We start from the raw sequence: 24,697 nt of genomic DNA on the forward strand, positions 1-24,697 counted from the left end.
TTACACTGATAATACCGATACCCAGAAATTTCGTTAAAACGACGATGAGAAAACTTTGATCTTTTAAAAGAAAGACTGTATTTGATTTTTGGTCAATGATGCAGTGGATTCCAATAATATCCCTCTATCATCTAGTCTACTTTGGGTGGCAACAAGAAGTGATTTGGCAATTCAATCCACACACGAAAGCACTAAAACTAGCTAATTTTCAAATGTTGAGTATTCAATGAACATATCTTATTACATGTCCCTGTCACGCATTTAAAATATGCTCCTCAAGTCTTGGTAAACCTTAGGAACAATTATTTAATTTTGAGTAAAGATTTGGAATCCTCCTACCCTTTTTAAATCTTACAAAGATTCTTCAACTGTTGAGCATAATTGAGTCAAGGTGCTACACTAGGGGAGGTAAATGTAAAGTAAACTCACTAGTGATTCCATTGAGTGATAAGTAGGAAGGCAGAACATGTTCTTTACATATGATTCCGCAGACGACACTCCGGACCGGTATAAGACAGCACGAGCATACAAAGCATATATATACATATATCCTGTGCTATAATCTAAGGCTTTCCTGGTCAAGAATAAAGAACAGAGCCCGAAGGATTTCGGATTTACGCGGGGGGCAATACTTGATTGGATTCGCGTTCACGAGTAGGATCTCACCAAGCCGAAGTTACAGAACGATCTGGACTTGAAAAGGCCACCAAAGAGGAACCTTGTTGGAGATTCTTGATTTATCTCTTGAGGAGAATCTTTTACGCGGAGTATGGTTTGTCCTATCGTTTGCCGGATGGAATCTATTATCTTGGGATCAACTGGATGCCCTGATGCGCAACGGACGTAGAATGTATTCACAGCTTTGCCTGCTCTTGTTGTCACTTCTGCTCGGGTTACGCTTAGGCTGTTTTCACGGAAGATTCGAGTCACGTCAGATAGGAGCCCAACTCTATCAGTCGTGCATAGTTCTAACTTCAAGCCCTGAGAATAATAAAAGAGTAAACGAACCATCAATTTCATGCAATAAACACCACTAAAACTCATGATCATATGGTGAAGAGTCGTTTTCTGGTAATACATAAGAATATACGAATTAAACGACATCCAACAGGACATATAAGGCATATCCAGAATATCAGCCATAAGCAACTGTATATGTATTCGACAAAAGCGGGTATGTTTATCAACCAAATGTGCCACAATATAAACCATTAGAAACTGTAATAAGATGTTATTCATTCTTACTTCAGATACTCTTCTCTCTATTGCTGCTTCCAGACATTGAACAACCCTTTGCCTCTCTGCCTCGGATTTTACAGGGGATCCATCGATATGCCTTATACAGTATTCCTTCGAATCCAGGAACAAAAGCTCTTTCAGTGCATAGGCTAAGATGAAACAAAGTGTTATCCATATATGTTTAAAAAAACATCATACCTGATATGCTTCTGGTTGTTCCGCATCAACATTTCCATGAAATACCACATATTGCATGTCGGTCAAAGTGCACACTATATCGAAGAGAAGTTTCGGCCTATCCTTGCATCGGATGGTAACCACCGAGTAATCTTTATCATGCCAATTGATAACATTCACGTTTGGCCTTTCTTTTTCATCGACTGAATCCTCGCCCATCCGTTCGTAATCTCGGTCAGCAAACATCATCTGGTGAAGCCTTCTCTCAGTGTGAGTTAACCCGTGAGAGACCACTGTCTTGGCTTCCCTCGATTTGTTGCTACCCTTGAGCACGTTACATAAAAGGTGCTTAATCATTGTTAGCCTTTCGGGGTCAGTTATCGAACCACCATTTTCTTCATCGGTCACTTGCATTACGGCTGCGGCTCTGGTATTATGAGTCCACACCTCAGCATTCACCACATTGCATTTGAGGTGGGTAAGTACGGCGCTAACTTCAGAAAGTAATCCTGGCCTATCACTTCCGATTAACTCGATAGATGTGTGGTCCATACCCGTGGTCACCCCAACGGATCTTCTCATCGAAGATGCGAAGCACGAATCCGGGCCAAGCGACTGAAAACGAAATCAAGGAATCAATTTTGGTAGCTCATTAATGCTTAGAGAAAGCTGTCAAAATTGTCGCAATTCTTACAACTCACCTTATGAATGTAATCAAGAATCCCTTCATCGGTTACCTTGTTTCCGTCATGGTCAGTGACATTGAAAACTGCTCCAGAAAACGGGTAAAAATCACGTTTTTAAGGTAAAAACGACAATATTGGAAAGAGGGATTAAAAAGAAAATAAAAGAAAATGTTGTTACCATCCATGAACCAGCCTCCATCGGAACAAATATAAGCTTTGGTAATGACAAGATTGAGATCAGTAAGTACTTGTACAACTTCAAGAAGAATTCCATGTTTGTTTGCACTGTCCACCTGCATCAAGAGAGGACATTTAAAGAGGAAAAAAAAATTCTTAAATTTGGAAAAATCCCACCTTGCAGAAATCAAGAATGGACCAAAAAAAGATCAAACCAACACGTACCTGAATGACAGTAACATTCTTGGAAGATTCATTATCAATTACAACTCTGGCAACAAGAGAACGAAATAAATATTACACTACCGCTGAGAAATCAATTGAAGCGACTTCTGTACAGAGGAATAACACAGAAAGAGAGAGAGAGAGAGATACCTGGGAGGGTTCATTCTCCTGATAAACTTCTCGTATTCATCATCCATACTCCCTGAATAACTCACTGTGGCCTCTGTGGATGAATTTAATGTTCAGATTCAGCCAAGATGCAAAAGAAAATAAAGAAAACCACAACCACCCAACAAATAATAAACACTCAAACAAAGAGTGAAAATGAAGCGACAGTAATCAGAGAGCTAATATATAAGATATTTTGAGATTTGGGAATGGACAAGAAATCAAGAAATGTTTGCATATATATCGAGATAAAACTGAGAAGGCCTAAGCCACCTGAAAAAAGTGCTCGTTTCCCCTCTCTCTGTAATTGTGGGGCAGAGGCAGGAAGAAAGGCACATCAAGCCATTAAAAAACACAAGTGTTAACAGCAGAAACCACGCACAGATACACACAGATTGTACCAAAAAGTAACACATATAGAGGTGTGAAACACAAACACGGATACCACAACAAAATCACAGGCTGGACACAGCGAGAAAAAAAAAATTAAAGAAAACAGATTTCACACACGCGGCCAATTTACTCAGAACCGAAAAGAAGAAATGAAAAGAAAAGAAAATTAAAAAAGAAAAAAAAATTAAAATCACACCAACAAACAAGATGAAATCAAATCAACGCCCCCCGAAAATCACCAAGAAACGACGCAATCACGCGAACCCGTAAGTTTTTTTCCCAACCAATTTTTGTAAAACAGAAAATTCAATACACCCAGAAAATTGGCCGAGGAGGAGAACACGCAGAAAGAGCAAAAGATTCACATACCCATCAGAGATTCTTTGACCGACGTACAAAGATTTTCTTGATTCTCTGAATAAAACACAATCTTCCGGCAAACTATACGAACAATACAATCAAAATATAGGCCATGTAAACATGTATCTCCTTAACAGAAACCAAATCAACAGTGTGCGAATGATGGAAAATAAACCGCTGGACAGTCGCAGCTGCCTGGGCGGGGTGTAGGATAAGCGCACAAACTCGCAACCTCCACTGTATATAGAAATACAACGTGTCGAAGGTATATTTATAGAGAAATTTTCCTTTTTTTTTTTATAAAAAAATATTAATTCCCGATTTCCGAATTTGGGTGTTCTTAAAAAATTCAGGCCTCTGAATCTCAAAAGAAAGTTTCCAGAAAACGAGAAGGCGGAGGGGGTATTTGAATATACTGTGCGCTGCAGCGCATTTTAGCAACGGGCTCGGTTGTTTTGCTTTGGCGGGTGAGGGCCGGCTAAAATACGCGGATATGCCGAATATGGGTTTTTAACCCGGGATTAGTTTTTTTACCCGCTAACTGTTGTGGTGCATTTTGTGTTACATCCACAGAAAATATAATAGAAATAATAATTGACTCTGGATATTCGATTTCTTAAAAAAGTTGACCTCGAAAGGGACCTTATATCACATGAGTTTACATGAGTTAGAAGTTCATTGGCTCATGCGAGGGTTAAATCGAGAGATATACACGAGCGGCAAGGACCTGAGGGAGAGCATAACATGGCTAACCCACGGAGCATATCCCACAATATTTCAACAGAAAATAGGCTCCAAATGAAGATCGAACTCGCAACGCTGAAAAAAAAAATTTCACGTCACCTCAGACCTTAACAACTCGTCTATGTCCATGTGGGTTGGATGTTCGATTTCTCCTTACCAACATATTGTATAAAGTTTGTTTCGTACGATTCACCTGAGTAATAAAGTTCATAGATTATTGTGTTAATCGAAATTTATTCAATTCACACCTGAAATGTAGTAGTTACATAACATATTGTTGTTGTTGTTGTTGCATTAAAAATAAAGAAATTAATTGGTGCATATGTCCTGAACTATTGCCATATTTTGAATGAAATCATTTTGTCTATATCTACTTCTCGCTTGGTATGTGTATCATGTTTTTATAAGTTACATCGTTTATTTCATTTTGTCCAATTCTTGTGTAATTCTTAGATTGCTATCGCAGTTCATTTTTTAGATCACCGTGTCTAAAACATCGAGACTTGGAAATAGTCATTATCAATTGCATACTTCATACAACTTGTAGATTCCAGTTCCCACATTCGGATTGCAAATCTCAAGGTTGCTTAATATCAGACAGTTAATTCTTGGATTTTTTTTCATATAATATGTTTCCGAAAGTATCGAGTATTATTTCCAGCTTCGATACATCTCAACAAAAAATTTATTTCAGAAATCATAAATAAAGGCGTCAATATATTAAAGCAATTACTCGCGCGATATTCTCATTTAACTATGTAATAAATTGCCCATATAGTTGGGATATTTATGACATATAATTTTTATATGACGTACTCATGTACATCATTGATAAATCGTTTATAAAGATCCACTAATTTTATGGTGTGTAACGAGGCACTTGCAAAGCAATGTCTTTCAAAGCAATGTCTTTCACTTGCGAGAAATTAATTTCTATTAATAAATACATGATGCATAAAACTTTAAAACAATCTTCATAAATTTATTTGTAAAAACTTGTATGAGATCGTCTTATTAGTTAATTTTTTGAGACATATCTCTTATTCGACATGACACATGACAAATAATATTGCTTCTGCTTTTTTTTTGAGCCAACAAATATTGCTTCTTACGTCTTACTTTTTTTCATAGATATGAATCGAGTTAATTCCTCTCATGAAAAAAATATCTATAAAATTGTTTCACAAGATACCTACTCAGATTTATTTGATTACTATATTTTCACATATTAACTAGTTTTAAAAAAAAAAATCATTTGACGGACTCATAAATTAATTTTTTTAAAAGAATATCTCCTTCTCGCCCCTATCATTTTTAATATTTTTAATATTACAATGCTACAATTGATTTATTAATTTTGTACTAATTGATCGTGGGGACCCTTTTAAGTCATTAAATATTTATATAAGGCGCATAACGGTTTTTACTGTGATTTTTCAACTGCCAGCATTTTATTATTCGAGCACGTACAGCTGGCACATATAGATATATATATAGTTTTTTTTAAGTGTCTACCTATCATGCTCACTATCATGTTCATCAATGATGTGACACTATTCTATTGGACCTACAATTTATCACATCTTTATCACATTCAATAGAATAGTGTCACATCATTGGTGGGCATGATGGTGAACATGATAGGTGGGCACTTGATCATATATATATATATATAATTATAATTAATGTTTATAAATTAATTTTCTGTGAATGGTAAATATTGATTAATTTTTCTGTAAAAGTCATAGATTTTTTTTTATAATAATTCATTAATATAATTATACTCAAGATAAAATTTTGATTTTTTTTTAGATTATGAGTGATACTATTAATTTAGGTTCGTAATGTTGTAATAAAATATCATTTGGTACAAATGATGAAACACGTTGATTCAAATTACGTAAAATATTAGAGTTATAAATGAATAGATTGTCGTTATTATATTGATTGATCCCGCCACTTGGAACGATCATTCATCCTTAGTGTGTTAAAAAACATTGGAAACCTTTCTCTTTCAGATTTGCTTTCCATATAGATTACTAATAGGAATTTTAACATAGAAAAGAATAAAGGGATTTTTATCGTCATAATTACTCTCAAAATTGTGATCTATAAGAATATGCTTTAATAAATAAGGCATTCAGATTTAAAATTATATATATAAATGGAAATTTTAAAAAATATGATAAAAACAAATAGAGCAGGTCTCTTATGAGACGGACTCACGAATCTTTATTCATGAGACGGGACAACCATACTCATATTTACAGTAAAAAGTACTATTTTTGACATAAAAAATAATATTTTTATGAGTAACTTAAATAAGATATTCGTCTCAAAAAATTAATCAATGTGAATCTCTCAAAAGATTTTTTGCCAAATATTTATTTAGTGAAAGATTATGAATGGTCACCATGATTTATGAGTAGCCGCTTTATTAGATATGAGTAACACTCCTGTGAGACGGTCTCATTCGTGAAACGGGTCAATCCTACCCATATTTATAATAATAAGTAATACTTTTGGCATAAATTGTAATACTTTTTAATAGATAACTCATACAAGAGATCCGTCTCATAAAAATGATCTTTGAGACCGTCTCATAAGAGTTTTTGCCATTAGACATATGATGAATGATTTATTTCGTGCGAGTCATTTCAAATCTATATTTTCTTGAAATATAAGAATGATGACATTATTTTTTTGATGCGGTAGGTTGCACTCTTTTTATTTTTAACCATGTTAATTATAAATTCGAATTTTTAAATTGATCATAATTTGCATGTTTTTTTAAAACCTGAGAACTTGCAGTTATTATTTTTCGGTGTGCACTGGGTAAACTATCAGATTAACGCAATAGTCTGTAAACTACGCTAGTCAGGTAAACTGTATTGGACAAGCTTTGTGCGACAGACTGTTACAAAAAGGTTTTGGTAAGCCGAATCGAACTCCTGATCTTCGGTCATGCGCTCATTTACTCCACCAATTTGTATACTCATTCAAGGACTTGTATTTTTATTGGTCTAACATGCATGATATTTTTCTATTTTGGTAATTTTTATCAGAGCATGGTAGACGTGGATCCTTACATAGATTCTTGGAAAGAGAATTGCATATATGTGTCATGATTTTTTTTTAATATTAATTGATATTTGAAAATTCTATGTTAACATATGCGGTCGTCACATAAACAAATTTCGACCGACGGGCTGGACTTTGGTCATGAAATTATAATAAATAAAAAAAAGAAAATGAAAAGATGCAACTTAGAAGACTTAAAATACTTTATTGCTTTTCCTCAAAAAAAAATTACTTTATTGCTGGCATAATCACAAGTGAAAAAAATAAAAATTTTATAAGATAATAATATGTCCTAGAATTATAAATAAAAAAACAGGTAGGAGTAATGTGAGACGGTTTCAAGGATATGTATTTATATATAGAGTGAAAAATAATATTTTTAGAATATAAAATAATATTTTTTTATGGGTCGGATCAAGTAGGAGATATATCTATCAAAATTAACCATGAGACGATCTTACAAGAATTTTATAATAAAAATTGATAATTTTAGATGGTGCATAATTCAAACCCTAAAACAGATTTATGTAAAATCTAAGAAATTTTATTTAAAACAGCCTATACAAATCCCCAATAGGTCTTAAATTTAAGATTCGATTACTGCTTTTGGAAATAGCTAGGTCAACCGGCTCTATTCGCCATTCATTGAGTTTACCCAACTTTTATCGGCCTAATTTATTGTCGTCCATTTAATTTAAGTATATATAATTTAACTCGCGTTTTCGACCTAATTTTCCGTTACATTAACATTTTTATGATTGAATGTACTCATGTTTTTTGATATTGAAATGAAATATAAAATTTACACTCCATTTGGACAAGGATTTAAAATTTTTTGTGTTTTATATGTGCAAAAAACCTAAATACGTGTTTGGATTAGAATTTTTCAAAATTTTTCTAAAAATATTATTCAAAAATATGTTCTCCAAACATAATTTTTATAGAACAATTAAGATATATATTTTTATATTTATAGAAATTAATGCAATGATAAAAAATCAAAACATATTACATTTTGGCTGTAAAAACATTTTTGTAGTTTACTTGTTCAAACAAATTTTTTTTCTTAAATCGACTTTTAAACAATTTTGTAAAAACACTTTTATAAAAAAAATTATAAATCCAAATCGTTAATTTTTCATTTAAAAAATATATGGTGTGATATAATTCAATATCTGCGTGATATGTATACAAAAACAATTTGTGTTATTTTTTTGTTTATTATTTTTTTTCTTACATGTAAATTTTTTTTTATAGTAGGAACAATGTTTACCAATTCAAAATTTTAGATAAAGATAAATAATAATTTTAATAGCTTTTAAAATTTTGGAAAGTGTATCATCATGCTAATTATTGGAGAGGTTTGTGTTACACGAAAATAAACTTTATGATATTTTTAATTGAATAAATACGGAATGCTATTATAATCTATACTAGTCGCGCCTGCACACGCATTGCATGTGTAATTAAATATGAATATTATTTATAGTATACATATATTATATTTTTGTTTCAAATCAATATAAATTTGAAAATAAAATGAAAGGATAAAAATGAAAAAAATCATGGACAAATGAAATTTGAAATAGAGATAAAGATTTTATTTTGTTTTTGTTTTTTTATGGATATTTTAGATATTTCGTCTTTTGCTTCATCAAATTAATTTTACTAAGTGGTGTTCTTTTTTAATAATATAGTAAAATATACATAATTTAAGAAATAAAAAATATAACTAAATTGAAAATAAAAAGATATTATTTACATATAAGATATACATATATATATATATACATATATATACATACACACAAATACACACACACATGCATTCTGTATATGCGGAGTATGCTTGCATTAAATAAATTTGCCTAGGGGTAAAAAAACATTTGATGATGGGGTGTATCCACATGGCTGGGCAGGCAACGTAGTGCTTTTGTGGTCAACATTGCATATTTTCCTGCTGCCTTCATGTCCATGCCACATGCCCTCACTGCTCCCTCCATATTTCATGCTTATCATTTTTAAGGTTTTCTAAATTTTATGCATCATTCCATGATATCTCTTTTGAGATGTTCAAACGTTATGATTCGATATTTTTGTTGTTGAGGGGGTAAAAGCCCTCGTTTGGGTTCAAAAACATTCAGCTCAACATCGATGGATATTCTAAAAGGAAATAAGACGAAATCGATTGCTAACGGGATTGTTCTAGGTATGCTATTCTCGATTTTTATGATTTTTTTTATCGTAAGTTCGATTATCGAGATTGAACTTCTAACTTTGTGGATATTATAATTTTGTCAACAAGATAATTTCTTTCCATCCGGTTTTTCGAATCAAACTTGTTTGTTTCAATGCAAATAATCGTTTTTAAGGGTGCACGGATAGGGATTTTGTGACGCCCGGGGCTGAGGAGGCAGGGAGTGATCGTCGGTGCCAAGAGGTTGCACGGACAATGAGCGGCTCCTGGTAGGCTTCTAGGCGGAGGGAGACATGAATGAACCGATCCCGTGCCGGAATGAGAGGGGATTCTGAGACTGTGTAGGTATGGGACTACATAGTTGAGGAGGGCTTAAAAGATTTCATATGTACTGCTCATATCAAGAAGGTGCATCTTTTTTTCGGGAGCTCATCATATAAGAACTCCAAAGTTAAGCGTGCTTGACTTGGGGCAATTTTAGGATGAGTGACCTCCTAGGAAGTTTCTCAGGGTGCGTGTGAGTGAGGACATAAGCACGTTGAAAAGACCCGTCTTGATATAGTGGATCGTTACAAATGGTATCAGCGGAATCTGGTGGGCATGTGACGCCCGGGACTGAGGAGGCAGGGAGTGATCGCCGGTGCCAAGAGGTTGCACGGACAATGAGCGGCTCCTGATAGGCTTCTAGGCGGAGGGAGACATGAATGAACCGATCCCGTGCCGGAATGAGAGGGAATTCCGAGACTGTGTAGGTATGGGACTACATAGTTGAGGATGGCTTAAAAGATTTCATATGTATTGCTCATATCAAAAAGGTGAATCTTCTTTTCGGGAGCTCATCATATAAGAACTTCAAAGTTAAGCGTGCTTGACTTGGGGCAATTTTAGGATGGGTGACCTCCTGAAAATTTTCTCAGAGTGCGTGTGAGTGAGGACATAAGCACGCTGAAAAGACCCGCCTTGATATAGTGGGTCGTTACAGATTTAATATTTTATATTTATCAATAATGTGATCTCCTTGGATGAGCTAGCTAACTAGACGAGCTAACAAAACTCCTCCAACGGATGATGAGCTACTGCTGACCTGAAACCACGAACAAGAGTGTTAAGGGGGGCTGGAAGGTGTTCCGGCGTATCTCCTCCGACGCTCAAGTCAGATGCTAGGATAGCGAAATATAGTGAGTGGTGCGTGCACTCGAGTGAAAATTAGAATACAAATAATGAAAGTGAACCTGAGATTTATAGGAGAGGACTCCGGATTTGGCGCTTACCTTCCTTATCAGAAACCCGAGAATCCTGGGATCGCAATCCCGAATATCTAGGCTGAGATCTTGCCCGAATCTTGTCCAACAAAGGAAATATTGATACACTTTATCTGAACTGAACCGTCATTACCAGGACACTATACTGCTGCCCTCTAGGGAGTAATAAGGAGAGTGGTGAGTGAGTTGTCGCTGAACTCCTGAGCTCTCATAAACAACTGATCCTAATATCTTAGCCAAATTGCTGAGATTGCTGAGTCAAACTGCTAAGCTAGCCTCCTGATAGAATAAGGGTAAGGGAGCTTTGTTAAGCTCCTGAGCTTCGATATTACCGAGCCGATCTTACAACTGATGCCCAGAACTCGACGACGGGTGAGCTTGGCCGAGCTCCCAAGCCAAGCCGAGCTGAAATATGTGATGAGGGAGGTTCGAGCTGACCTGGTAAAAATGCTAGTGAGCTTGGCCGAGCTCACAGAGCTGGGCTCCCGAGCCAACCCTAGATTGATAGTAAGAGCCTTGGAGTTTAGAATCATCGATTAGCTGAGCTAGTATTCTCCCGGGGTATCAAATATTAATGCTATATTTTGTTTAAGAATCATACAATTATTATGCATTTTGGAGTTGATTTTTGAGAGATATTGATCTAGTTCTTGTTTTAACATTAGCTCTTATTTTCAAACAAGCTTGTAATATACAACACTTCAATATCGGTTGAGTTCAAACTATCCTAATATTGCTTTTATAACATTACATTTACTTTAGATGATCAACATAAGATAGGGCTGCATATCAATCTGAGTAATTCATAATTTACTTACTACCAAAAAAAAAAAACCAAATTTCTTACTTGTTGAATGGGTAAATTGGTGTTCAGTCCCTATACCCAAACTCAAATGCATGATCAGTCTCTATTAGAAAAACTAGTTGTTTGCACTCCTTGGACTCACATGATTTTTCTCGGATGAAAGTCGGTACAAAACATTGAAAATATGGTACGAATACATGATATTCGAGTATCAACTGTTTCAAATCTGGTACTAATGAATATTTATTGAATACTCAAACATGTGAGCAAATATTGATATTAATGACAAATTTGTCTTTTTTGGATGAAAATGGTACAAAACATTGGAAATACGGTACTAATATATGATATTTGAGTATCAAATGTGTTAATGTGGTATAAATATATGATTTTTTCTTCACTAAGTAAATATTGATATTAATGACACATTTGTCTTTTTTGGATGAAAATCGGTACAAAACATTAGAAATATGGTACTAATATATGATATTTGAGTACAAATGTGTTAGATCTGGTACAAATATATGATTTTTGAGTACTCAAATATATGTTACAAGTGTTCATATTAATAAAGATGTGAAGATTTTATCCTTAAAATCTTATTTTTTGTACCAGATCAAAACCAATTAGTACTCGAATATCATGTATTAGTACCATATTTTCAATGTTTTTACCAACTTTTATCCGAGAAAAATCATGTGGGCTCAGAAAGTGCAAACAACTATTTTTTCTAAATCATGCATTTGAGTTTGGGTATAGGGACCGCGGGACTGGACATCGATCAATTTACTGTTGTTGAATATAATGATCAAATTACTGTTGTTGAATGTATATAATTGTATTCTTCGTCGTAAACTAAACGTTTTACTGGTAACAACGAGGTATCACCTAAGTTAAATCACTAATTACCAAATCAAGAAAAAGAAAGGAATTTAAATTCAGACGAAGCATAAATCCCAAAATCATGGAGACTGTCTGTGGCAGAATGGCGACATATTAACTGTACACATACACCAATTGGTTGATTGGTATTTTACCTTTTACAAAAATTTTACTTTGTATGAAAAAAGTTTGTGTCATAAATCAGATTCACCTTTAAGGTAACAATTCCACTGCATTTTCTACTCATTTGTAAAGGGCCCTCAACATTTTGCATTTTCTTTTATTTTACCTTGACATTTATTTGGGGGTAATTTGGCTTTCAAATTTTTTTTCCCGAGTGGCAAATTCTTGGAAAATTGTTAAGTAAAAAATAATATGTTTTGACGATCACAAAAGCAATCTGGATGTAGACATACCAAAAAAACTTATAAAAGATCAAATACGTTCAATCTAAAATCTATATGGACTAAACAAATTGAGCTGTTAATTGATCGGCTATGCAAACTAAATTGAACTATTAATTGATCGGCTATGCAAACTGATTCGGAAGAAAGAAATCAATCTATATTTCATTCAATTGATCTTACCAGTACACTCATTCACAATCGATCCGGACCAGAACAATCTACTCAGAAACAAATCATAACAGTTTTTATCTGTAAAAGTGATCCGAGTAGTTGACAACAAAGACAAGCTTGAACAATGCCGTTGGTTCCCATATTTAGCTACAGTCCAAAGAGTCTCGCGCCACTGTACTATTTTTGAAAGAAAACAAAGACACATAACATGCTATGCTTCATTATCAACTATTTTTGGAACAAGTTAACTTACAAGAATGACAAAGAATAATCAAGAATTCTCTGCCAAATCTTTATACTAAGCTTAAAAACATTCGAAAGAATCCAACTCAAATATTCAAGCTGCATGCTAGCACACTTTGATTGTGATATCATATCGTAGTTTGTGATCAAAACCGTGTTACACTTCAAGCTTGAGAAGCTTTGAAATTTGAATTGTTGTTGTTCTTGTAATTTTATCAGAAATTATTCCGACTAAAAGAGTCTGTTTAGACTAAGTTATCAGAAGTTTTAATTAAGAGTCGGTTTGATTAGATTTGTACAAGTTGTATGTAAGTCTTTTAGTAAAAAATTTTCTAGAAAAAGGAGAGACGTAGAAGCTTAGCCTTCAAACTTTCATAAAAAAATCTTTTCGTTCTTCTATTTACTGCATTTTAATCTGCTCATAGAAATCAGCTCGATTTTGTGTTGCAAGATCCTTCCGCATTGACTGGTTCAGTTCCTGTATCAACTTATTGGTTAAGAAAATTTTGATAATACAGCTGATAACTTAGCTTAATTATAACAAATTCAAAAATATTTTAAAAGTATTTATTCACTCCTTTAAACACATTTTTTTTATCATAACAAAAATAAAATCTCACGTTTTCAGCTCTCATATAAAAATTCACCACAATCGATCATTTGGCTTTCAATGTCAATTCTAGCACAAAAAAGAAATTATAAATTTATCTTAGTTCAATATAATATTTGTACTTATTCCACTAAAGCTCACATTTCCACCCTTGAAGCCTAGGTAATTCCCTTAATCTAACGCAGAACTTCATTTTTTTTTTGGAAAAATTGTTTTTTTTTTCTAGTACATTTGTCATTTAGCGATTTATTTCCTCTTGTTAAATTTCATTTTTAGTACTGTAATTTTTTACAACTAGTTTTTTTTTTCCTTTGGAAGTGCTAATATGATACATTAGTGCACATCAACATTGCATTGTTTCAATGTCAACGTCAAATTGAAAAAATAATTAAAATTATAAAAACAAATACAACGGGCTAAAGTTGAAATTTGGCAATATAAAAGATCAAAATGACAAAAAGACAAATATTTAGTATAAAAAAATGATTTACCAATTTTTGTGAGTAATACAATGTAATGAATTTTTTGTTATATATATATATATATATATATATAATTTTTTAAATAGTTCTAATTTTTTTCATTAAGTTCAACACACCCCGACTGTAATTTGATCGTAATTTTTTTATTATTATTTAGTACAAGAGTTACTTTTACAAAGTCAAAATATATAAGTACTCTTAAAAAAATAAAAGAATTACCGAACTCACATCAGTGATTTTGTATTTTTTGGAAAAAAATATTTTGTTTATTTGATCTATAATTTGCTATTCTGTGGAAAAAAATATTTTGTTTATTTGATCTATAATTTGCTTTTCTGTTGGATTAATACACATACATGTTAATTTTAAAGTTCAAAGTGATGTCTATCATTTTCTAGATGGCATGTGTTATTTTGTGCCATTTGTGATGAAAGATAATCTTACTAAATTGACCATTTTAAATTTTGAATTATTAGCCACAATCACAATCAAAAAATTTTTGAACCAATCCAATCAATTTTTAATAATAAAAAAATAGAATGAAAAATTTGAATCATTGACCAGCTGACTCGAAATACTTTGATGTTGGATCTGGTCGACATGAAATTTTGTATAACATATAATAAAATGTAGTATATTTATACTTCATATTTTATTGATTATATTTAAATTTTTTGATTGTAAAAAATACCCATTATTAAATTTCTTTTAAATCTCAAAAAAATTTTAAAAACCAAGTTATAATTTAAATTTGTAATGTTTGTTCAATTAAAAAAGATCATAAATCAAAATTGATAATTTTATTTCTAAAATATTTGAAAGCTACTTGTAAATTTTTTTTCCCAATTTTTAATAATGCTGAGATTTCAATTTTTTTTTTTTTTTTGGAACCAAGGAATCATATCCTTTGCTTAATAGATTAACCAGATGATTTATTCTAAAATATATATATATATTTTTTTTACACTCGTAAATTCTCTAACTTTCATATTTATAATATCACATATTTTATTTAATCTTCATCGTTTATTTTTTAATTCATCTAAAAATCAATAAAAATATTATTTTTTATTTCACGAGCGTTACCTTTCACTGCAAGTATAGTTCGAATAAACTAATTTCACAATATAGATTCGTAAGACCATATCAAAGATATATACTCTAAAAAAAAAGTGGGTGATATAAAAAATTATAGCGCTTGAAGTTATATTCTATAATAAAAGAACGGTCTTAAAACTTTTTTTTATTGAGGTTCAATAATAATTATCATTGTTTTGTAGAGCGATCGAATCATGATGTTTGTGTTGTACATACGTTTTAAAGATTTGAGATGCATAATTACCTCAAACTTTTTTGGTAAAACGACAAGCGCTCGGTCCTAAAATTAGTGGTTAGGAGTTTGATTTTCGTACCAACAGTACCTTACATGTAATATGATTGTGTTAGCCTAAAGATTTACCCGGTACGTACATTATAGTGGCTGTAGGTTTCAATGTCATAAAATATGAATTTGACACTTATAATATAATTTTGCATTTGTTAAAAAAGAAAAATACGAAATATAATAAAAACACGCTCTTTTATCATTAATAAAATCGGACTAGGTTATTGGCAAACAAGTTTTTGCCTGGATTTTACACAATGCGTATCGAAAAGTAGCGATCGCGAGTTCTCATATCATAAAAAAAAATATAAAATCGTACAAGACGAATACAAAAATCCCATAAAAGTACACTTAAAACTTAAAAGCACATTAAAATTTTATATTTTTTCGAGGAAAATATAAATTATTATTTGATTATTTGGGTCTGGAAATTATTAATTTAAATATCTCGTGATAAATATTTAAAATTTAAAGTACAACATAATAGGCAGTGGTCATCACTGGTCACATGATGGCAGACCCCAAGAAAGAACATATATTAATTTCACCCATCAAAAAGGTCAGATGCAATAATTAATTAATTTATTTTATTTATTATTTTTGGAAACCACACTGACTGCACGTGACCACTTGTCTGTTCTATAATAAGCAGAAAAGTTTTTTTAAAAAAAAAAATTAATAATTTATTAATCAATCATATATCAAAATATAACAGTATTTGTGTTTTACGACAATCTCATTAATTTACATATGTGAGATATATATATAAACAGAATTTAAATTTATAGTAAAAATAATAATTTTTTGATATAAAAATTATACTTCGGGTTATAGTTTCACCCAAAAATTAACATATCTTACGTAAGTTTTTATGAAAATATAATATAATATAATGTAATATAAATTCGTTTTTCATGTGATGGATGGACCAAGCATGGGCCGGGGGTTTCGACACGTGTCGACCATGCTTTCGCTTTCATTTTTATATATAAAAATGCCTCTTGGGGAATATGAAAGGGTTACCATTGGCCCACATTCAAACAAAAAAAGCCTCCACGTCAGAAAATGATTTTAAAAATTGATTATTTTTTTATTTTTGGTTTCGACAAATTATGGGGGCTGGTCTATATTTCTCTCAAATCTCATTTCTTGCACTTCATAAAGGGGAATTTAATAACGATATTGGAATATTACGTTTTAATCTTCAGAAAACAATAGTTGTTCGATGTCGTAATTTATATCAGAATCAAATAGAATGTGATTGATTTCTCACGAAATGCATGTTGATGATTGACGAAAGTATTGAGAGTGTTTTTATTGGAAAAAAATAATAGTTAAGACGATAAAATGATTTAGACGTGATATTATACAAATTTTTTTCCAAAAAAAATTGAGTTACGTATTAATATACGCTATAAATTTTTTCCAGAACAATTTTTCTTTCCTATTGCAAGTTTGCACCGGAGTTATTACATTAGTGATTAGACACTTACTTCGCTTTTCATGCTGCGTTTCTATTCAAAAGACATGAATTGTATCGTTATCAGCAATTATATATAATTCCGGCTAAAACAGAAAACACATGATCTTACAACTCATATTAGAACCAATGTCACGTATTCACTCTTAATTTATTGCAATGAGTGCCATTATTGAAAAGAGAACTGTTTGGAACAATAATTGTCACGTATCAGAACCAATGTCATGTATTCACTCTTAATATTTCGCACATAATTCCTCTCAAAAAAAAAATATTTCGCACATAATTATTGACAGCAAAGTATTTGAAATGGTCGACTTTTTCAACGATCAAAAAATTTATATTTCATAAAAATTCTTATGAGATTGTATCTCGAGTTAATTTTATGAGAGAAATCTCTTACTCGACCCGAACATAAAAAAGATATCGCTCTTTATATAAAAAAAAATATTACTTCTCACTCTATATATGAATATGATCGACTCAAATCACAGGTAAATATCACTGAAACCTTCCTACATTAAACCTACCATGTATATATTATTAAAAATATGCAACTATATTAACTAAATTCAATTAATTTGTTGAAATTAAACCCAAACTAAAATAGTATCACCATTTATACAAAATTAATAATGTTAAAAGCATTAATTACTAAATAAAATAATTATTAAAAAATACTTTTTTGGTCCATTAACTTATCCATATTTTGGTTTTGGTCCATTAAATTTTCAAAATTTGGTTTTGGCACGCTAACTTTTAATTTTCAGTTATTTTGGTTCAACTGCATACGTGTCATTTAGACATTGACACACGTCACCCAAAAAATGCTGACGTGTCATGTGTGCGAATGTCTAGCTCGTTGGACAAAAATCACTGAAAATTAAAAGGTAATGTATCAAAACCATAGTTTACCAAAACCAAATTTTGAAAAATTAATGGACAAAAACCAAAACATAGGCAAGTTAATGGATTAAAAAAATAATTTTTTTTATTTTATTGAATCTAAAATTTTGAATATTTAAGTCACAATTTTAGTTCTAAGTAACATGTTACTTGTGAGACAGTCTCTCATGAATGTATATCCGTGAGATGAATTGACCCGACTTATATCTATAATAAAAAGCAATGATTTTTTTATATAAAAATTAATATTTTTTTATAGATTGGCCGAGTCAAATAGAAGACATATCTCACAAAATTAATTCATGAGACCGTATCATAAATTTTTTTATGTATATATATATATATATTATATCATCTTACAAAGTACAATGGTTTAAAATAGAATATTGAAACTATTTAAAAAATATACATAGTGAATTATTACAAAATTTGTGAGGTAATCTGAGTTATTTTTTTTAAAATGTAAAGATATATAACCAACATAGATACGATCACTCATATTATACTAGAATCTCTAGAATGTGATATGTCATATGTGTGTATATATATATTTATTTATTTATTTAAACCATATTGATAATCTATTCTAAACCATTGTACTTTGTGCGATACGAGTATTACGGTACAATATTGGATATCTAAGCCTCAACCGTATCAATCTTAAATTTCGAAGGCTCTGACTTTTTCAATATTGCCTGCAAGTTTCTGGGGTGCTTATATTTTATTAGCGACCCCTTTAAATAAAATATTAGTTAAAAAAGGAATAAAATATAATAAATTAATGGAAAAATAACCTTTTTAAACTTTAGTCCCCACAAAGATTACTTTAAATGTAACGTGACAAAATATCTTTTGTAGCATGGCACGTCCACTTCATTCAGATTCCCTTAATTCGTAGATAGTAAATTTACGAATCACAGTAAAATATAATAAACACAAAAGTTTGGTGAAACCTTCACATTTTAATTTTGAGAGATAAAAGTTTTCTTCTTAAACTAACTAATTAAAAGAAATAATTTTTTAATATCAAAAATATTTCTTTACACTCTATATATGAATCGGATCGATCGTCTCACAAGAGGCCGGCTTAAATAAATTAATAGAAATCAATAATCTTGGTAGAATTTAGAAATATACGTGCATGCTATACACTCACAACTCACAAGCATGTATATGGAATATATAGAGGTATTTATCTTATTTCAGCAAAAAAAAAATAATAAATAAAATTTTACATAAAATATTATTGTTAAAAAGTAAGATATTTGTACGTATTTTTCAGTTATTTGATTAATTAGATCTCATAGGAGACGCGGGTTCAATCAAATTAAAAGTAACGCTAAGCAAAACTGTAATTTTAATTTGTTATGTATTTTTGTTTCTTTCTGATCATTTTCATTTACATTGTCAAATTCGGTATTATTCCTCTATATATATTGTTTGTTTGTTTGTTTATTTATTTATTCATTAATTATTATTATTATTTTGTAGACGTTGATATGACATCGATGCAGCACTGACATCCACATGATCAATACTTTCAATTAAAAATAAATAATATTTCAAAAATTAAAATCGAAATGTATGAATATAGATGACCAAAATTAAAATTTTCAATTAAAACTATCAGTACATATACAGATACACTAATTTTTATAAAATACATTCCGAAAATATACTCTAAATGGTCGCAATTAAGTTTATTATATATACCATGTCTATTAAAAGTTAATTCTATCATAGTAAAAAGTACTCCTTGCATATGGATTATATAGATTACTTTTTTATTTTTATTTATCCCAAATATATAAGTTTATACCATATTTAATAATATTTTTTAAATATTTTTTTACTAATATATCTCAATTAACTAAGTCTTGGAAAATGTGTTATCATTTTTTGAATTAATCTAATAGAGATGAAATAGGACATTAAGTTCTCCTCCCCTCCCATATATTTACACTGTGTTTGGATAACGGGAATTGGACGGGATTTGGTGGGATTTGGAATTGGAAATACCGTTTAATTGTTTGGCAACTTGGGATTTCAAAACAGGATTGGTATTTGGTGGAATTTGATGGGATTTCAATTAGTTATGTGAAATCTTGACAAAATTGATCGGATTTCACGGGATTTGAGTTTATAAAGCAATAAAATTATTTTTAATAATAAATTCATATACTTTACTTATATATTTTAAGTTTTTTTTATAATTTTTTTATAAAATATCATTTATCCAAAATTTATAATATCAAATTTCAAAATATATTTTAACTTTTTGCCAAACACAAAATGAAATTTCAATTTCATGGATTTTAAAATCCAAATCCAAATCCAATTCCAAATTCCATTTTTTAGACATTTAAACACACTGTTAGAGTTTTGTTTTTTCACATTTCACAAATTAAGAAAGTATTAAAAACTAAACTTTAGAAAAAATATTTCAAATTTTAATTTTTATTTAATGAATGTTTTGATATGAACAAATGAATTGACCGGAATAGTTGAAAGTATTTGATTATCAAGGAAAGTGGATTATATATTTACTACGGATGAAAAAGAAAATGTGACTTTCATAATTGAGACCAGAGACGGAACCAAAGGGGGGATAGGGCCGTAGGGGTAGAGTGAGTCGGTGGATCATGGTGGGGTGGGGGAAATTGCCCAAATTTTTTGATTTATTTTTCCCTTTAAAATTAAAATATATTTCTTAAATAAAAATTAAAAAGTTAAAGAAATAAAAATAAAAATTATACATTGAAGTTTTTTATTTTTATCTTAGTTATTTATTTTTTGTTTGACGATTTTTATTATGTTGAAGTAATATTTTGTTCAATAAATTTTTTTTTCGAAATATATGTGTTTATTCATCTTGCTCATGATTCGAAAAAACGATCACGGAACGGGTGGAATTGTCCTTTCGGAATGGGAACGACGGTTGTCGCGACAAAGTTTCGGGTGAAAATGATTGATTAATATAACACTGTTTTTATTTAAAATATCTTCACGAACGTCGCGAAATGAAACGACGATTTCATGGATTTTGCGGCCGTCGCAGAACGTTTTAGGTAATTTTTTCAATTAAAATTTTAGCAAATTATATAATTATTTCTATTTTTATTATAAAAAGATCTCGTAACGATAACCGCGACCGATCGTTCCGTGAAATTCCAATGAAATTGGAACGACAGTTTCCGCGATACTCTCCGCGACCGCAACTGGGAACCATGATCTCGCCCCTCCTATTTGATTTTCCTGGCTCCGTCCCTGATTGAGACAGAATAGTTAAATATTTAATTATAATGAAAAACGGATTATATATTTACTATGGATGAAAAAGAAAACATGACGTTTATATTTTGGAGGACTATGTAAATGTCCTTTTTTCAATTAAAATTAACTGATCGACTTTCTAGTTAAAAAGATCGAATGTCACATGGGAGAAATCCTTCCGAAGGAACAAGCAAAATAATTGAATCTGTCCTATTTTCATACAAAATGAATGTCATCTCTCGTTTCAATGTCATTAAATTGACCTCACATTTCGATACAATATTGTTTATTAATTCGAGGATCAAGAAAATCCATTTGAGATTATCTAATTTCAACAACAACAACAACAACAAAAAATATGGAGTAGTAGGCTTTTATAACACGGTCTAACGTATTTATATTCGTGAAACGGAACAAATCAGCTTATATTTATCATAAAACGTAATACTTTTAGTACAAAAAATAAAATTTTTTATATGCCTGGTTAAATACGAGATCCGTATCATAATACTACCTCAAAAGAATTTGGTTTAAAAAAAGTACTGTCGATACTTGAAATGACGTTAGATGGCTTATAATCCCTTATTACATGTAATTTATTAGATTAATCATTCAATATTTATTTACTTGTTCTTCATTCGGGATCCCATCTTAATTTCAACTTTATATTACAAAGATTAATATTTTTTTTGAAAATGGTTCAGAAATTGCATGGTCAAGTCAATTCTCACGATATGCAAAATCAAGAATTAAATTAAATTAAAATATAAAAAAGTGGATATAATTAATAGTTACATATATAAGTGTGTAGAAATGGTGGATGGTCCATGCATGGAACATGTACGTACAAACAAGGGGGGAGGACCACGACCAGCGATTCGTTAAAGATACCCCAAATCACAATGGATGTCAATTGGATAAAGTTAAATGTACACAATTGCTACAAAAAGCAAAGTGGGAGCTTGGGTGGTTATGATTTCAAATCCCATCTAATACATTATATATATCGATCGTGTTTTTTTTTTTTTTTTTTTTTTATAAAAAGTTTTCTGTCGACAAAACGACTTAGATATTACGTTATATTGTTCGCTTTTCAAGCAGCACGATTGTTTTTTTATAATAGTTTGTCTTGAGATAATTGTATCGTTTCGAATTTATGTGAATCGAAACACACGTACGAGATATTAGTTCAAATCATCCTATTCCAATTGGTGTGATGGGGATAGACTTTAGGGTTGGCACTAAATTGGGTAGGCTCGAATCCTATTCCAACTGAGGGGATATGCATAGCACAGGAGCAACTCAGTGAGAGCTGAGATGGTATATTAATTATTTAAAAAAAAAAAAAAAAGAATGCAGAATTTTTTTTTAAGTCTTATATTAACTTTTCTTTAAAAAAATTAATTAAATTGAAATTTCTCTACATAAAGTATAACCTTTAGAATATCATGATAACTCATATGAAATCGTTACATTGCTCAATTTTGTAGGAAGGTTTTCAGATCCGACTTGATATTCACAAAAAATATTTTATTTGAAGTCAAATGTATTGATTTTCATTACAAATCGATATAGATCGAATCGACCCGTCTCAGATATGTGAGATCGTGTTACAACAAACCTAATATTTTTTTTTCCTTTTTTTAAGCCACATACCTACTTTAATAACATATTAATTAACAAAGTGCGTGTTATTTTAATTTTTTTGCAAAAATTTGGATCCACGTTTTTGGATTTGTCAAATAAAGACATCCGATAATAGATGAGTCATTTCAAGCTTTTCCAAGACACGTAAATGAATATATTCGAAACAAAAAATAGATTTCGAAATATCTACTTAAAAATTTCACCCGAATACATATATACAAACAGGTTAACAATAAATTTTTAATAATAAAAAAGTTAATAATAAATTTGAAATTTATTTATTTCAAATTAATCCATTGAATACAACCACAAACGATAATTTAATTAGTTTAGAGATTTTTGCATTCATCTCTATCTCTTTATATAGTACTTATCTCCTTCATCAAGTGCGAAAATTATGATATATATGCAAAAAAAAAAAAAAAAAAAATGTCAAATGAATTAAATATATATAAGAAAATTGAATGCAAAAAACTCGATTATTTTATATGTTAACTTAAACAATCACCATTTAAATCCAACAATATCATCACCAAACTTGTTCCAAATGAACTACGTATACCCGTTTATCTCCTCTTATTTTCCACCTGTCAAAATTGCACATAAGCTTAGAATTTAGAGTGATAAAGTTATATGGGAAAAAAATAATGCTAAAACTACAATAAGCTAATGTTTGAGTGAGTTTTTATGAAGGGCGGAGACACATATTGTGCCACTTGCTTTAGCCTTTAGCCCATGTGGCCATTTTTTAATTTTTTTAATGTGTTATATATATTTATAGAAATAATTTTGTGTGTTATTTTTAGACAAATGCTATATTATTCCGGGTAGTTAAATTAAAAAAAATTAAAAAGTCAAATGTAGCCCAATTAAAAAAATTAAGTAGCTCATATGTCTCAAAATTGGGCTTTTTCGCCCTTTGTCTTCTTGATTAGATTTAATTCAATTTAACTTTCATCTTTATCAATCTCCATCGTTTAATAATATTTTCATTTCTATAAGGTAGATTTCTTCTTCTTCTTTTTCTTCTTCTTTTTTTTTTTTTTTTGTTTTGTTTTGTTTTGTTTTGTGATATTGCTTATTTTAAAAGTAACTGCATTGCAATGAAATGATTTTTTAGAATTGTAATTTTTGATTTCATAAAAAAGTTTAAATATTGTGTTCCATTCAAGTTATATTTATATATTTAGATTATGCATCGCTCTGATTGTATGTTGCTGATATGATATCATATTGAAAACAAATTTAAATTTTGATATCAGTCAAATGTTTTTAAATCTTACGTACGATTCCATAAAACATTATTGAAGATCTTATTAATGAAAAACATTTTAAGACTACAATGAACAAATATCTTAATTATCGTTTTAATTCTTATGTATTATTTTTTGTTTCTCATAAAAAATTTTAGTTCGAGTAGATTTCGGATCTTGGCTCCATCATTGTGAAGGACTATCAGTTGGAATAGGCTCGAATCCTATTCCAACTGAGGGGATATGCACAGCACAAGAGCAACTCAGTGAGAGCTGAGATGGTATATTAATTATTTTTTAAAAAAAAATGCAAAATTTTCTTAAGTCTTATATTAACTTTTCATTAAAAAATAATTAAATTGAAATTTCTCTACATAAAGTCTAACCTTTATAATATCATGATAACTCGTATGAAACCATTCCATTGCTCAATTTTGTAGGAAGG

At 30.6% G+C, this 24,697-nt stretch overlaps 1 protein-coding gene across 2 annotated transcripts; it reads right to left on the reverse strand.

The window, feature by feature from the left end:
- Window positions 1-415: 415 nt before the first annotated feature.
- Window positions 416-3,682, reverse strand: LOC140880586 (ACT domain-containing protein ACR4-like). 2 transcript variants are annotated; one of them, XM_073285156.1, is made up of 8 exons: window positions 3,435-3,682; window positions 2,655-2,727; window positions 2,505-2,550; window positions 2,281-2,395; window positions 2,118-2,185; window positions 1,438-2,031; window positions 1,246-1,350; window positions 416-981 (listed from the first exon to the last, which is right to left on the reverse strand). In XM_073285156.1, the coding sequence occupies exons 1-8, from the start codon at window positions 3,436-3,438 to the stop codon at window positions 649-651; spliced, it is 1,338 nt and encodes a 445-aa protein (XP_073141257.1). In that variant the 5' UTR covers window positions 3,439-3,682; the 3' UTR covers window positions 416-648. The 2 variants fall into 2 exon arrangements, with proteins under 2 accessions (XP_073141257.1, XP_073141258.1); XM_073285157.1 differs by lacking the exon at window positions 3,435-3,682 and adding an exon at window positions 2,946-3,042.
- Between the last annotated feature and the right edge of the window lie 21,015 nt (window positions 3,683-24,697).

Source organism: Henckelia pumila, chromosome 2 (genome assembly GCF_033568475.1).
Source record: "Henckelia pumila isolate YLH828 chromosome 2, ASM3356847v2, whole genome shotgun sequence".
Classification (NCBI taxonomy): domain Eukaryota; kingdom Viridiplantae; phylum Streptophyta; class Magnoliopsida; order Lamiales; family Gesneriaceae; genus Henckelia; species Henckelia pumila.

Excerpts from the sequence above, each read along its gene's own strand:
- LOC140880586 (XM_073285156.1), bottom strand. Across the intron at positions 2,032-2,117 it reads TTCTTGATTACATTCATAAG|TCGCTTGGCCCGGATTCGTG; the intron begins GTGAGTTGTAAG and ends TTTCGTTTTCAG. Across the intron at positions 982-1,245 it reads TAGAGAGAAGAGTATCTGAA|GGCTTGAAGTTAGAACTATG; the intron begins GTAAGAATGAAT and ends TATTATTCTCAG.